General features: G+C 38.5%; 1 protein-coding gene across 1 annotated transcript; it reads left to right on the plus strand.

Moving 5' to 3' along the window:
• Positions 1–2,571: 2,571 nt before the first annotated feature.
• Positions 2,572–2,958, plus strand: LOC107829687 (putative mitochondrial protein AtMg00820). Its single transcript, XM_016657154.1, has one exon. The coding sequence runs from the start codon at positions 2,572–2,574 to the stop codon at positions 2,956–2,958; it is 387 nt and encodes a 128-aa protein (XP_016512640.1).
• The last annotated feature ends 14,855 nt before the right edge of the window (positions 2,959–17,813 follow it).

Genomic DNA, 17,813 nt, shown 5'->3' on the forward strand with positions numbered 1-17,813 from the left:
TGGTTTTTTGATCCCCTTGTGTGGGATTTTTCCACATAAAAATCCTTGGCCTTATTTACAACAACTTTACTAGCATTCACAGTAGAACCCCACAAAGGACCAGGTACTCTACTATTTGGTGGACTCATACAAACATAGCACTACACCAAACTGATATAGGACCAAATCCCTATACAGTTTATTTCATCAGTATTTTCAGAGGAAACACATAGAGAACCCGGTTCTTTATACAGTATGGTGGACTCATATAAACTAACAATTAGTATTAGAGTAGGTTCCTCCTATCAGGCTAACACCTAGGAAGGATCCTCTTGGCTGCTCCACCAACTTTTGAAATGAGAGAACCAAAGAAAGAAAAGTACATGGTACTTAAAGTTGATAACAATTATTCGAGTGAGGAAGACAATTACATGGCTTAGTTAACCAAAAGGTTACAAAAGATGGTCAGAAGAAATGGAGAAGTGCTAGAAAGGGACAATTCTAATAGATCAAAGAAAAATGATCTTTGTTACAAGTGTGGAGAGGCTGGAAACTTCATGAAAAATTGTTCTCTCTTGAAGCAAGAATTCTCCAAAAACTTTAAGAGAAAAAGATCAGCTGAATATGACTCAACTTTTACTTTAATGGCTCAATCAGACGATGACAACAAAGAGGTAAATTTAAGGGATGTTCAGAGAAATCTGAAATCCTATTCTCTAAGAAAACTCATGTCTTTAGCTAATATATTAATCAATGCTTTTCATAGTTTTGTGGAGGATAGGGATTCTTTGACCTTAGCATTAGCAAAATCTAAACAAACTAGAGACGACTTAGTTACTGTAGTTACTGACCATAGGAAAACCATTGAAATTTTTAGAAAAGAAAAGAATTATCTTTTGGCAAAAATTACAGACCTAAGGGAAACAATAGTGAAACCTGAGATTAAGTCAAAACCTGAAAATTCTGGAAAAGGAAAGGAGAGAGCCAGTGAGGAACACATTAGGCTTGAAAAAGAGTTGAAAGCTACTAGAACTAGGATACGTGGTGAAGTCGAGAAAAATAGGAAGCTTCAAGCTGAATTGAAGAAAGTAAAAAAGGGATCTTGAGAAATCTCTCAAGTGGACCTGGTCCTCAGATGTTGTCACTGCCATGTACTTCAACAATAGTGAAAACAGGTAGGCAATCGGGTTTCAAAAGGAGAAAACTCCTTACAACCCTCACAGCAACTGCGTTATAGTTCCTGATAACTAGTTGTGTACCCACCGTGGGAACAATGGGCACTTCAAAGAAAATTGCCAGGCCAGGGCTCAATCTGTTCAGAAAAACAAAGTGTTTGCTGAAAAAGTGACTACTAACAGGGGACCAGGTACCGCTCGCAAGAAACCAATATTGCCTGCATGGACTAGAAAAGCCCTTATCCATCCCTTCTATCATAACAAGGGACCCAAACTAGTTTAGGTTCCTAAATCTAACACATAATTTAGATGTGCAGGGAACAGTGGGAGGAAGCGGACTGAAATGGATCATGGATAGTAGATGCTCTAAGCACATGACTGAAAATACCATGGATTTTCTCTCATTGAAAGCCCTGCAAGGATATGGAAAAAAGGGGTACATTCTAGGTATGGGGAAGAAAGCAAAGGTAGAAGTTCGTGTCTAAGCTGGTAATATGAGCTGCTTGAATGCAGTTGATAAAAATTCGAAGACTTGGTATAAAGGATTTGGGGGATACAAGTTTCTCACTTCTGGAGATATTGATGAAGAAAGACCTAGTCCAGCGTTTGTCAAATTCAAAGTTCGAAGAACACGTAGCATGCAATTCCTATGGGAATATTGAGCAGGAGTGAAAAGAGGCGCATGATCAGACCTCTCCTGAACAAAACCCCCTAGAAGTTGCTAACTGGAAGGAAACCTAAGCTGACTCATCTGAGAACCTATGGATGAAAATTCTGAGCTTTTGTGTTCTCAACAATGGGAAGGACCAGCTTGGGAATTTTGATGCAAAAAGTGATGAAGGAATCCTTCTGGGATACTACCCTCAAAGCAAAGCCCATAAAGTTTACAACAATATGGTACATAGTGTGGACGAAAGTGTTCATGTGCTATTCAACGAGACATCCTCCTCTAAAAAGAAGGAAACAGTGATGATTAAGATAATGAATTACTTTTGGTCCCTAGGAAATATCTGGAGCTTCAAATGGGAAGGTTGATTTGATGAGTAAGATGAAGGAGACATGTGAGAGACAATGTAACATCCTCTTCTACTTCTCAAGAGGAACCTGGTACTTCAATTACTACCTCTGAAGCAGAAGAAAGAGTTGGAGATGCAGTGCAAGGCAGTCCCTAAGTAACTAAACAAGGAGTGCAGGGAAATCCATTTAACTTACCTAGTTTCTCTACCAATCAATATTCAGTCCCAAATTGGAAACACAAAATCTCTCATTCACTTGATAATATAATCACCCCTTGATTCTGGAGTTCCGACAAGATCAAAAACCAAAAATTCCCTAGCCTTCTCAGCATTTCTATCCCCCAAAAAAAGAACCCAAAAATATCAAGGAAGCCTTGTAGGATGCAGACTAGATTACTAAAATGCAAGAGGAACTGCATCAACTTGAAAGAAACAAGGTATGGAACCTGGTACCTAGACCCTCAGACAAAACCATCATAGGGACCAGGTGGGTATTCAGGAATGAGCTTGATGAACATGGAAGTGCTACAAGGAACAAAGCAAGGTTTGTTGTCAAAGGGTTCAATCAAGAGGAAGGGATCGATTACGATGAGACTTTTGGACCAGTAGCTCACATGGAATCTATTAGGATCCACATTGCCTTTGATTCACAAATGGAATTCACCTTATTCCAAATGGATGTGAAGAGTGCCTTCCAAATGGTTTTCTCAAAGAAGAAGTGTATATCAAGCTACCTCCAGGATTTTGAACGTCATGTACATCCTGAACATGTATTCAAAATTGGATAAGGCACTGTACAAATTGAAGCAGGCCCTTAGAGCCTGGTACGAGAGATTATCCAAGTTTCTCGTGGAAAAATGGCTTCACAAGAGGAAAGATTGACAATACGTTGTTTTTAAGAAACAACGAAGGAACCTGCTCATTGATCAGATTTATGTGGATGACATCATATTTGGAGCTACAACTAACTCATTATGTGAAGAATTTGCAAACTCATAGGAAGTGAGTTTAAAATGAGTGCGATGGGGGAACTGAATATCTTCCTGGGTCTTCAAGTGAAGCAGTCCATAAAGGGAACATGTATCAATCAGAATACATCAAAGAACGCTTGAAAAGGTTTGACATGGAAGCATGGGAATCATTGGATCTCTACTCTACCTTACTGCCAGCAGGCCAGACATTATATTTGGTGTGAAATTATGTGCAAGGTTCCAATCAAATTCTAAGGAATCTTATCTGAAGGCTGCTAAGAGAATTCTGAGATATTTTAAGGGCACACAGAACCTGGTTCTGTACTATCCTTCAGGTGACAATTTCAACCTTACTGGTTATGCTGATGCTGATTATGTAGGCTAGCTGGTGGACAGGAAAAGTACATCTGGAATGGCTCATTTCCTTTGATCATGTTTTATCTCATGGGGTACAAGGAAACAAAACTCAGTAGCTCTCTCAACAACTGAAGTAGAATATGTTGCAGCTGCCATGTGATATGCTCATTCACTGGGGATCAAGCGACAGTATGGAAAAGAGTCTTATTTGTATAAGATTTTATTGCACAAGAGTATCAAAATGCAGATATCTTCACCAAAGCTCTGAGTAGGGAACACTTTGAGAAACCAGATGGCACTAGGATTACTTAAACCTAATTGAGAACCTGGTTCTGCTAACATGACTATGATAGTCAGACTAAGGTAAAATTGGCTAAAGTGTTTTCTGACTAGGCCTAACTCACATCTATAACATTACAGGTAAATACGCATGATGATCATAGAAGCTAAAGGTACAGTGTTGAACTTCGGAGGAGAGCTGCAAAAACCCTTTTACAAAAAAACAAGTCAAAAACCTGGTTCCTGAACCACAGGGTAGTAGTAATATGTTTTTCGCATGCTTGCTCAAAGAAAAAGGATAGAAAAATTAATTCAACTGCCACATCATCCGACTTTTCAGACCAGCAGTTCTAAACCATTATCTCCCTCTGCATCAGTTTAATTTTTCCTTCAGGACTCTCTACCACTTCTCCGACCATGGACAACGAATAATCGTCGTTTTCTCTTACCATCAACATGACTCCAACGTCTCCTCCTCCCTTAACACCATCACCAGAAACCCACTTCTTCACCATCCCTGATACTACTGTACCCGTACCTGTTTCCTCCTCATCTCCAGTCATTTCTACTCATCCATCAAACCCTGTCTCACTTCCATGTGTTACAAACTTTAATTCTCCTCTGTTCCTGAATCTCATGGGAAGAAATACCATTCTTAGGGGATAAAAGGACTTTATGGTGCTTTTTGAGTCTCCGATTCATGACACCATCATAGAAGAACCAGTTGAAGAACGTGATTCTCTTTTAGCTGAAACAAACTAGGTGGTTGTGGAAGAAAGAGGCTTTTGAGTCTGCCTTGCAGAAGAGTAAGTAGAGTATTAAGAAAAGGAAGAAGAGGTTGATGAAATAGGGGGAGGCTGTGGTTGATAAACACATTTCGAATCTTTGAGGTTGATAAATATGTTGTGGAGGAACCTAGTTCCTTAGTAAAAATATTTACAAAAGTTTATGGTTGAGAAAGATTTGTTTTGAAAAGTGCCATTGTGGCTGTTGCAAGCAAGAACGGGAAGTTTGTTGAAATGTCTAGAAAACAAAAGTGGGAAACTATGGGAGGACCTGGTTCAATAAAGACCATTCCAAGTGACGGTGGCCTTGGGCAAGAGAGTCTGAGCACCCAGAAAAGTCTTGTGGGGTTGCACGGTTGCCCGACAATCGAGGAGATGGCAGGTATGAGACAAGTTCTGAACTTAGGCAACTAGTGAAGAACCTGTGGGAGAAACTTCTTGACTAACAGTTGTCTGCAACTGCCCGCATGGACCTAGCTCTCAAAACTATTTATCTTTTATTGCCTCCCTCTTCTAGTGCCCCCTAGGATCCTCTTAGTAGCCAGTTATATTTTGCTGTGACGAGTTTGTGGCTGCTGTTTTTATTTTTGTTTGTATTTTTGTGATGGCATGTTGGGTTTCACCGTTGCTGCTCCTGTTGAAACAGTTAAATTTCTTGTCAATAAAACATCTCTTCTTTTGCTTGTACAATTCTTGTTTTCCCTTTTTCTTCTCTTTTCTATCATGATTGTGTGCACATATGTGGCATGAGTTAGATTTGTCGAATTTCTTTATGCCTTTTTGTCTGACTGTGTCTTTTTGTTGATGCCAAAAGGGGTAAGAATAGAGTCAGGGAGAATATATGAAATTGCTAGTACCTTATCTGGTTAAGTCAAATAGTTATCAATGTTCAAAGTTTATCATCATCAAAAAGGGAGAAATTGATGGGCTTAAGGTCATTTAATCTATGTTTTGATGATCTAACAAACTTTCTGTATAGAACTAGATAAAATATCAAGAATGATAGTAAAATGTCAGGGGGAACATATGGGTAAATATGTGTGAGTAAGGGCATAAAGTCAGGGGGAACATGTGGTCTCCTGTTATTCAATCTGGTTCTCTGAACTCTAACTCCTTGTTTTCAATGCTAAGTTTTTCATCATCAAAAAGGGGGAGATTAATAGGATTGATAGGTTTTCAATATCTTTGCCTTGTGTTTTGATGATCTAACAAACATAATATCAAGAACCAGATAGGGAACCTGACTCGCTTGGATTACACTGCATTTAACGGATTCCAGCCAAATGTGAACTTGCTACAGCTTCAGGAGGTAGGAACCCAAACAAGACCTGATACTCTTGTGGGTTCCTCACGGCAGTACAAAGTCAATTGGACACCACTAGAAACGAAGATTCTACCGCACTGCACTACTTCCAGCGCCCACTCATTCTCTGACCAACTAAAGTGCTCACATCACTTCAAGTGATGTGATCAAGGTGTACCTACAATGAGTCTATACAAAGCATCATTCAAGTTACTCAACTCAAGACAATGTGGGCGGTGTGCACAAGAACCAGATCAGGAACCTGATCCCTTGGTACTTCTCTGACAGAAGTCCAAGTCAACTATACAGTTGGAACACAACTGAGTGACTGATTGCAACTTTACAAAGAGGAAAACAATAGGGACCTGGTCCCTTAGGGTTCTCTAACAGAAGTACAATTCAACTACAATTGGAAAGAAATTGCAGAAAGTGACTGCCTACAACAATGCAGCAGACAGTGCAACAATCACTTCCCATTAAGATTGGACATCACTAAGGATGTCTTGTGTAGTATAAACCTTATGCATGGCACAAGTTTCAGGTTCCAACACTTGAAAATACAGAAAATGAAAATTCTCTCAAGTGCTCAAGAACCTCTCTCAAGAACAAAGTTGTTGCAACCTCAAGGACCTGATCCAAGATTGATGATATCTTAAGTCCTTATGATTGTTGAGTCTTTGTTATGTGTTCTTCATTGTAAATCCTATCCAGCTTTCTTAGAAGAGTTGATTAGGAAACTTGTAAATATGTAAACTCCCTGAGTTTATGTTGTGGCTAGGATTAGTCATAAGCAAAAGCTTTTGTAACAGTAGTGTGACAAAGTGGCTTGTGGTGGAAATATCACAAGTTAGTCAAAGCCTTTGTAACCGTAGCGTGACAAAATGGGTTGTGGTAGAAATACCACAAGTTAGTCAAATTCTTTGTAACTAGGATAGTTATAGAGTGTCTTGTGATGAGAGCATCACAAGTTAGTTGAAGTCTTTTCAATAGGGTTATTGTAAAGTGGCTTGTAATAGGGAGATTACAAGTTAGTGAAGTTAAAAGCCTACAGGTGTAGGTCGTGGTTTTTTGATCCCCTTGTGTGGAATTTTTCAACGTAAAAATCATCTGCCTTATTTATATTCAGCTTTACTAGCATTCACAGCAGAACCTCACAAAGGACCAGGTACTCTGCTATTTGGTGGACTCGCACAAACTTAGCACTATACCAAACTGATATAGGACCAGATCCCTATACAATTTGGTTCATCAGTATTTTCAGAGAAAACACATAGAGAACCTGGTTCTCTATACAGTTTGGTGGACTCATATAAACAAACAGTAATAATCATAAATAAACGATTGAGAGATATGAAAACACGTAAGGTACATTACAGGCTATAATGAGTTAGTAAAACCAGTTAAAGTAGTGAAGTAGTGATAATGTGTAAAGTCATTTTTAATTTAGTTCAAACTTCATGAAATGCCTTTTTAACAATTAAGCAGGTAAATGATAGACAAATAAGATAGATAAGCACATAAAGGATTGCCCCTCGGGCACAATATTAACAATACCAGCCCCTCGGGCTATATCTCACATCACAATAGGTACCCACGCTCACTGGGGGTATGCAAACTCCTGGAGGGGCCCCTTATGGCCCAAGCGCAATATCAAGTCATCTCGTGACATCATCACTAGGCTCTCGGCCTCATTACGACCCAAGCACAATATCAAGCCATCTCGTGGTATCATCACTAGGCTCTTGACCTCATATCAAGCCACCTCGTGGCGTACAACTCTGGCCCTCGGCCTCATAATCATAATTAGTGTATCCTCACAACGTAGGCCCTCGTCCTTACTCAGTCAGAATCTCATAAGCCACTCGGGCAAAAGTAAAACATGATGCTCAACCCAAAATATCATTTTAAGTATTAAAGTATTGTAAACATGGCTGAGTTATGAAAACAGTAGAATATAGCATGACTGAGTTCAATTATAAAGTCAAAATAGTGAGGAAATATCAATAAAATCCCCTAAGGGTTCAGATAGTTGGCACGAGGCCCAAATATGGCATTCAGCCCAAAACATGATGATAGCAAATAGTTTTCAGTCAAATACGCAGTAAAATAGTCATTAAGGGACGGAGAAAGGCACAATCTCCAACAATGCATGACCTCACGCTCGTTATCAAGTTTCTGCGTCACCTCAACATAGCACAATCATGTGCAAATATGGGGTTTCATACCCTTAGAACATCATTTACAATCATTACTCACCTCGATCCGGTCCAAACTCTAGCCCGCGATGCCTTTGCCCTCACGAATCAACCTCCGGATACTCCAAATCTAGCCACAATCAGTACATAACCATTAAAAGATGCGAAGGGAATAAAAGCCCACTCGAAAATATCCAATCTACATCAAAAATCCCGAAATTGCTCTAACCCGGCCCCTGGACCATGTCTCGGAATCTGACAAAATTAACATCAATGGAATCCTCGTCCTCCCACGAGTCTATACATATCAAGAACATCAAAATCGAACCTCAAATGGCCCATCAAATTCCCACTCAAAGGTCTCTTAATCTCAAGCCTTAATCCCTCAATTTTTCTTCCTGAATTTCCACTAATATCATGATTAAATAATGAAAAAATGATCATAAACATGAGTAATGAAGCTTAGGGAACTTATCCAATTGATTCTCTTCGATTTTCCCTTGAATTCACTGCCCTAGCTAGCTTCCCGTCTTCAAAAATGGAGAACTTAGAAAAAACTCGCGGAGGAACATTATATACTTTCTGACCCAGGCATTTTTGCACATGTGGTCCATTTCCCGCTTCTGCGGTATTGCTTCTGCGACCAAATCCACCGTATCTGCGGTTTTCATTAAATAGCTAATTATCGCATCTGTTGTAAAAACTCGCACCTGCGCTACTGTAGGTGCACCCACGCCACCGCTTCTGCAGTTCCTGAAGCACATCTACTTGACCGCATCTGTGGCTGCCTTCTGCTTCTACTATCATCGCACCTGCGGCCTCCCAACCACAGGTGTGGTTATGACATAAACCAAATACTTCAGCTGCAAAAACTCAATTCAAATTTTCCGTCACCCATGCGGAATCACCCCGAGGCCCCCGGGACCTTAACCAAAAGCACAAATAAGTCACATACCACCATTCAAATTTGTACCCATCTTCAAAACAACTCAAACAACATCGAATCACCCAAAACACATCGGATTCAAGCCTAAGCTTCAAAAATCTTCTGTATTACGCTTTCGATCAAAAAATATACCAAACCACGTCAGAATGACCTGAAATTTTGCACACACATCCCAAATGCCACAATGGGACTATTATAACTTCCGGAATTCCATTCGGACCGCTATATCAAAATCTCACATATCAACCGGAAAACGCCAAAATCTCTATTTCGCCAATTCAAGCCTAAACCTTCCACGGACTTCCAAAATGCATTCCGATCATGCTCCTAAGTCCCAAATCACCTAACGGAGCTAACCAAATCATAAAAATTCCGATCCGAGATCATATACAAACAAGTCAAATCTTGGTCAAACCTTTCAAATTTCAAGCTTCAAACTGAGAACTATTATTCTAAATTCATTCTGATTACCCTGAAAACCAAAATCAATGATTTACATAAGTCATAATACATCACACGGGGCTAGTCATGCCCGAGAACTGGCGAGCAAAGTGCAAAAGCTCAAAACGACCGATCGGTTCGTTACATGAGTTATGGGTAGATAAGACTAACCCTCCCCACCCTCACATGGCAGCCAATCTTTCTTCAAAGTAATGACTCTTAATAGTTTTAGTCTAGGTGGCAATACTAGGACAAGTGTTATGACCTAAGTTACATATCATTTTAGAAAGAGAACCTTTATGTCTTACAGACATGAGAATCATTTTCATTCATAACGTGAAATTTCAAAGATGTGGGTTATTTCAGCTTCTGGTTGTTTAAGGTGTTACCGATTTCTAAAGTATGTTTAAGGTGTTACCGATTTCTAAAGTAGGGTTCAAGGATTCTAGCAAAAAAAAAGAAATTCTTAAGCATTTTAGCAACGTGGCTCTAAAGAAGCCCGACATAATCTTTCTCAAGAATATCATATGGATTTTTCTCTACTTCAATCCATTATTACGCATTGTCGCAATCAACGGTGTTAATGAGATTATCAAGAGAATCGGCACATGTATGTTAATGTCATCCCTTCTTTCTTTTTGGCATGATCTATACGACCCATACGAAAGGAGCAAATGCACTATTTCCATAAATTACTCTATTCCTAGAAATGCTAGAGATGTGTATACTCTTATTTTCCCATAAGTCTTATTATTCTATCGTCTGTTGATGTGTCTTAGAAAAATATGTATTTAATAAAGTTTATCCGAAATACGTGTTTTCCCACAAGCAATGATTTCTAATTAAGTGACTACTATTCAGACGACTGCTAATGCATCACTTAAAAACATCATTTACATATCTTATCTTTCTCATGTGAGTGGCGCCAAGTAAAATGCATAAATGGGAAAAAGAAATAGATCATGCTTATAGCCAAGTTTAAGAAAAAGTTTCCATTAATATGACTTCACTCAGATTATATGCATAAAGAAAAAAGTTTTTGGAAAAAGTGGGGACCCTTGCAGGTCTCAGTTCTGATCTCTGAAACAACTCTTCTTTCGCAATAGTATTAGAAATTCACATGACACATAGATAGTGGTCTTCCTTTTGTTTCATTTTGCACGTCAAAACTTTGATAGTGTTCTCTTTATTACTTTAAAATCAAAAAGTATAATTTGTAATAAAAAAGTTTATCCGAAAGGCATATTGAGTTTATGGCATTCCGAGAAAATCTTATTAACGTATATTCTTATGCATTTCATGCATTCATACATGTACATTGACCATTGACCAGATGACGTTATATACACATATACATATATATTATAAGTATATGGGATACAGGAAAAAGGTTATGGTGTTATATACGTATCACCACCTGATCAGTTGGTATATGTTGATGATGTTGTCCATAGTAGATGAGATGATATGATGGGATGCCCTTAGAGGATTATGATGTTATGAAAACATGTACCTATGCACGGCATAACATTCATATGCATATGCATGACATTATAAATATTTCATGATTTACAGAGTTATCTATATTTACAGGTTGAGTCCTTTACTCCATGTTTCTTCCATGTTCTTTATGTATTGATTTACATGCCTTACATACTCAGTACATTATTCGCACCTATGTCCTTTTGTTGGGGACGCTGCATTCATGCCTGTAGGTATAGATAATCAGTTTGACGAGCCCTTATAGTTGACGATATCTGCTTTAGCGAAGGATCGGTAAAGACTCCACCTCATTCGGAGTGCAGCCGAGTCTATGAGTCATCATGTTAGAGTTTTTCTACAGACTTATGGGTAGGTCGGTACCCTGTCCCATTCTATGTCAAATAATCTTGGAGGCTTTGTAGACACTGGTTTATTATGTACAATATGTCAGAGGCCTTGACGGCCTATATGTATTCATGTTTTATGAACGAAGGTTCATGGATATAACATTTGCCCACTTACAATTGTACGTTACAAGTTGTGGCCATGTTGGCCCATGATAGTTACAAAAGCAATGAATGAGTTATAGAGTGGTTTGCTCGGGCCTGTACGGCACCGGGTGCCAGCTACGCCTCCCATGTTTTGGGTCGTTACAAAAACAATTAAAGGCGTTGATCAAAAGATCCAACGATTCCCATTCTATTTCTAAATCTTAACTCAAAGACGACCCCCTAAACCTTAATCATTTACCACCTCCCCTGCCATCTCTATTTCCCTTTCTTCTCTCTTTTCTCCCATCTCTATTAGCCCATCAGTCCTAAAACCTTGGTCAAATTTGTGCAAGGTCACAAATCAACCCCGGATCATCCATCTTGTCCCTGTTAGCCGTGATTCTCGCAGGTGTCTTTCCATTTTCACCGATAAACGTTCAAAATCCCAAGCTTGGAACCCTAAGCTCGAAGGGAAAAACCTCAAATCAACTGATTTCTCTCATGATCTATCAAATTAGAGCATGCATGGAGTTTTTCTCAGGGTTCATCATGAGTATTCAATGTACAGAGGTCAAACACAGTTACCTCTTGACAACGAGCCTTAGCCGATGTTTTCTTAAATTTAAATCGCTTAGGTAAAATTCCTCATTGCTTTTCACCGCTGCTCGTCTCAGATTTTCACTCAATAGTGCACATATCATCTACCATCCGTCATCTTCCACTCACAATTTGAATTTGTTAAAAACCTAGACCCATTAAATGGAACTATAAATAGGGCCTTATTTGCTCTCACCTAGCAATCACCTACACCACCTACAATCACCTAAGACCAAACACAAACACGGAAGTAATTCTCATAAATGTAGGGTTTCTTACTGATTTCTTATTTTTTTTTCACTACTTCAAATTTGAAGCTTTGGGTCTTAGGCAATTAGAAGAAATCCTTGTTTAGTCTACTGCCCTTGAAAAGGTAGGTACAATTTCACCCTTTTCTCTTTTGGTTGTCTTACCTGAATATCATGAACATGTTGTTGCCTTCTGTTAATTGTATTTGTTTATGATGTTTGTCATTAGTGTAAAAAGATTACTTTTAGTTCATGATAAGCTGTTGTTGACTTGTGATCACTTGTCCTGCTTCTGAATATCTTTAATTGGTGTTGATTAAGCTGTTATGTGACATTAATGACTATAATTTAGATCTCAAATTTTCCACATGATTAAGTTTTCTTTAATATGCTTCTAATGACCTCTAAAGCTCGCCTCGGTTTTAGATTTTCTGTTAATGATTCTGTTGTGATCTCTATCCCTACACACTATTTTCCTGCATTCTGTTGCTTTGTAGTCGAGATTGTTGTTGATAATTCTAACTAGGATAAACATGAGAGTTCATAGCTTAATCCATCATCATTTAACTGAAGCATGAGAAGTTTAAGTGTTTAAGTGCTCTCCTTCTCAATATCAATGTATGTTAATCTTGAGAGTAGCTTCTGAGCTATTATTATGACAGTCTTATATTCATTTCTAACTTTTGGTTGCATCTATACAAAATAGTCTTATTAAGTGAAACTCATATGAACATCAAAACCCTTCGGCATATATTTTGTTATCATCAAGTTGTCTTTCATAAAACAAGACATAGCCATTTTGTTAAAGTTGAATGATGACTACTTTCAAGGTTGAGTATAATTACGTCATGTTTAGGTGTAAATCTCAGTTTTATATCTGAGTTAAATATGTTTGGCATAATACTTTCCTTGTCTTTAATCCCTTTATGACATTGCTGACTTTGTGAAGCTTACCCTTTATTTGTAAGATCATTTTAAGTATTTATGTATAGTTTATTTTAATTATTGTATATACCCACGTTGGCTTCATGATCCCATACTTTGTTTTGAAATTGCACTCGGTCCTCTCTTTCATGCTAATCTGAACTGAATTTGGTCTTTAAATCCTATGAGAAACTTTTTATTGCTATTGCCTGGACATAATGGTTTGCTTAAGGTTAATACTATCATGGTAATGTGAACATGTTGAGCACCTTTAGGAACTCCATGTTTGAACCTATAAACTTGTAGTCATACTAAGAGTCCTGATCATGCTTTGGTACCTTTGATAACACCTGTAGAAGCTACTTGATTAGGACTATTTGTTTGATTTCTTGTTGATGCTTTTAAAAGTTCCAAGTAGTGTTGTCAGTTTATAGATGTGCTAGTGGCAAGACCCGAGCTAACTAATCTGCGATTAGTCTACTAAGACAGAGGCATTTGTATGACTGCATATCTGGGCAATGTTTTTTTTCAAATGAGATCTCAAGTATTTAGTCCTTTTGGCAGTAACATCATTTGTATTCCTATATCTATATGTTTTTGAAATTTGACTTGTTCGACATGTGTTTCATTCCTTCAGTACTGGAAATGAGGTTATAAAAATGAAACTATTCTTGTGTCCTTATGTTATCTAGTCAACAGAGAAATATACTTTTGTGGTAGGTTGTATAGTGGTAGTTGGTTTACATTGAAAGAGCCTCATTGGCATTTAAACATATCAGGAAAAATGAGTCGTTAGTGGTTAGGGATATTTGGCAGTAGAGTTTAACTTTAGGTTGGACTGTTCTCCCCGACACAAGTATTGCCCTGGGCATTGAGACCCTTGGGAATTTTAAAGTGTCAGGGGATCCAAAGGGGGAATCGACCTTGAGTGGAACTCTCTCCTTAGCCCTTAATTCATTGACACTTGTTATTCTTTAGGGGTTCATTGTTTAATGACAACGAAAGGTTTTCAGTGGAAATCATTTACTAGATATAACCACTATATTAGTATAAGTTCTCATGGTATTTTATCATTGATTGTTTTATATATTTTGCTTCAATCATTTATTTATGTGTTTGATGCATGATTAAACATATAGAACATGTATCTAATGATATTCTCTCTTTTTTTTAACATGTACATTTGTTTGGGCTTCCTGAGCACTTAGGGAACTCAGGCCCAAGCCCAGCCTTGCCGTTTTTTCTAAATATTTGAAGTCAGCCTTAGCTGCACCTTTACTATTGGGCCTGCTTCTTTGGGGCCCAAATACCAGAATCGAATCTGCTTACTCTAAACTCCTTTATTATTTACTGCCTTGTTACCTTAGTTTACTGCGTTGTCGCACTGTGCCGCATCTTTGTTGTTATTCTATCTCATAGGTATACAATAATATTGTATTGGATTGAATGCTTTAATTTATATTCTATGTCATATAAATTTAGTCAAATCTTAAACAACAAAGGATTAAAAGAAGAATAAGGTAGTAATTAATCTCCTGTCCGATAATTATAATTGTTTATATAATTACTATGTTTTCACCACCTTTTTCTTAAACGATTTTGAAGCCCAAAGCATAGCAAGGAACAACAGCCCCACTTTCAAAAAGGGAAAAAATTAGATTAGAAACACAAGCTTTAATCTTCAAAAAAAAATCAAATTATTTCAAAAAAAAAAAAATGAAGCGATGTCGCCGAAAAGGATATCAAAAATTGTTTTTCTCCAAGTCTAAAGACCAAGGTACATCTTAGGCCTACTCCCATAGTACCCTTTTTTCCCCTTAGAACAACATGTACCTCTATGCTTTGGGAACAAATATTTTAATTTACTTCTCCCTTTTCACATGCCTTCCTAAATACAAACATCATATATCTCTTTCAAAAGCTCTTTTCAAGTACACATGCACTAAAATTATTCCCCCTCTATAATTCAAATCCTTTTAAATTACACCCCCCATCCATAAGAATTATGTCCTAGTATGCGGTAAGCCATGTCTTTAGAACACTAGTTAAGGCATAGTATAAATAATTGATCCCAAATCTAGTCTAAGTCCTATAGAGCTACCTCAAGTAGATTTTAAGTACTTAACACCTATTCCTTAGAAGAACAAGAACTCTTACCCATAATCTCACCGGTTAGAATACTAATAAAGAGTATGACTTGGTAATCAAATAGGTACCCTAGTATACCTTTAAATATTAGGTGGCGACTCTCTTATATCAACAACAGAGAAACCACAAGTTGAATCTTATTTTGTCTAGTGCAAAATAGGGTGCAACAACATGGCGACTCTGCTGCGGATAATTCACCTAGGTTCTGACCTTTGCAAACTTAGACTAAATTTGGCATTTAGATTTATTTGTACATTGCCTTCATTGTATTTAAAATTGTAGTTACCCTCTTACTTGCCTTATTTGCTCTTTATGCTTACTATTATGCTTCTTGTTGCTACACTCTTGTCTGTTACTGCTTTATATACAGTGTCATCACATTTCTTCTTATCGAGTCTTGGACATACACTATCACACACAATGGCACGCGAGGATTGTCTTTTACACCCCTCTGAACCTTCTTTTCAAAACTTTCTAGTTCTAGAGAATGGCTTTGTCAGGTCAACTGACATAACTTCTTGCAGCATTCAGTCCAACGCAAAAATAGGAAACTCTACTCTAGAAAAAATAGTGCATACTGCATAAACCTTAGGTGATTTGGTCCTTGGCATCAACACATAATTAGGGAAGTCACCCCAGTGTCAACGGGTCATGCACCCAATGACATGACTTTTGTGGAAAGACAAACAAACCTGACAAGACACTTAAAGATCCAACGCAAACATTTACCAAACATCTTTCTTCTACCCACTTCAAAAATGGAAATGAACCAAAGTATTCCTGAGATTAGCATCGTAATGGGAGTGCCACATAAGTTGAAGCGGTGGTGGAAGAACATCCGCCAGGAACACGGAGATGAGTTCGGTCACACCTGGGGGCACTGACCACTTTGCTGAACATCCGAGAAGATAGGGTGCTCACTCGCCTGTTTATAGAGTTTTGGGATCTATCTAAGGTGGTGTTCAAGTTTGCCGACTATGAGTTAGTACCGACATTGGAGAAAGTCACTAGTTTCACTGAGCTGCCATTCAACGGAAGCAAGTCAGTATTTCCAGTTACTAAGCTCGATTATTGGTTCTTGGATGCTTTGGGCCTAGCCAACAGTAGGGGTCTTAGAAATATGGAGGACAGATGGGTGAGCCTCGACCAGCTGTTCGACATATTTGGACACTATGAAAGCTACGAGTGGTATTCGGGAGAGTTTTAGTGTGACCAAACAACATGGGAGAGTCTCAGGCCTATCACTTTCTCAGTGGCACTATTGGGATTATTGGTCTTCCTGTAGAGAAGGGGTTGGATCAATATCAACCTATTACCTATGGTTCTGGCGACCTTCAGTGGCAACCTTCAAGCTACTTTGGTGCCGATTGTGCTAGCTGAGATACTGAGGGCTTTGTCTATATGTGCATGAGCGTATGTTTACTTTAAGGGTTGTAACTTGCTTCTTCAGATCTGGGCAACTAAACATTTCTTCCAGCGAAAGGCCATCATCGACTACTTTGTGGGCGTCAACAACCTGATCCGTAGCCACAACGAGAGGATGAGACATTGGATCTCCCCACATGGGCAAGAAAAGTGGAGGGAAATGCTGCCAATATGAGTTGAGAATGGATCAACTAGAAGCTATCATGGTTAGGTGGAAGAGCAATCTTAAAACTCCTCAGAAATACTTCATTAAGCTAAACGGACATGAAGGTATTCAACCATACTCATCCCCGCAGGTTCTCAAACAGTTCGGGATGATTCAAGATGTGCCTTTGTGGACAAGGACATCAATATACGAGGATAAGTACAATAGAGAAATTCTAATCCTCATGATAAGAAGGCTCTAAGAAGAATGGAATGACCTAGTCACAATGTCGATGAGTCAATACTCGTGGTGCACTCCTGAGTATTATGTCTGGATCAACAAGGGAGACGAGCTGGCCTGGCCAAGCAGAGAGGGTATTGCCTGGTTAGAGGATGCAGTGGCTGCTTTGCAAATTTACCATGAAATCCTTCCACATTACCTTGTGACTACTTCGATGCACCATCAAGTGGTCCCAAGATCCATCGATCATATGTTGCTACTTGCTAAAGATGATGAACGGGTAGTGGAGTGCATCCAAATAGAGTCTAGCATAGATCTAGGAGAAGATCTAGAGGAGGGGTCAAAGTTCAATGATGATGAGGAGTTGAAAGAAGACCTGGAGGAGGATCCGAAAGAAGAAAAAGAAGAAGAAGAGGAGGATATGGGAAACGACTCTGGGGATGGTTATTAGAGTTGGTTGATTTCACCCTCTTTCCCACTTTGTATCCTTATTCCTAGTTTTCTTTTACTTTCCAAAATGGCAAGTTGTCCAAGCCCATGCAGTTCTATGAAATAGTGATGTAATCTTTGTTCCCACTTATATCAGTCCAAATTATCAATGAAAACAAACTTTCTTTGGATCGAAATATGTGAAGTCTAAATGTTTTCAAATATCTGTGATTTAGG

Source organism: Nicotiana tabacum, chromosome 6 (genome assembly GCF_000715075.1).
Source record: "Nicotiana tabacum cultivar K326 chromosome 6, ASM71507v2, whole genome shotgun sequence".
NCBI lineage: Eukaryota > Viridiplantae > Streptophyta > Magnoliopsida > Solanales > Solanaceae > Nicotiana > Nicotiana tabacum.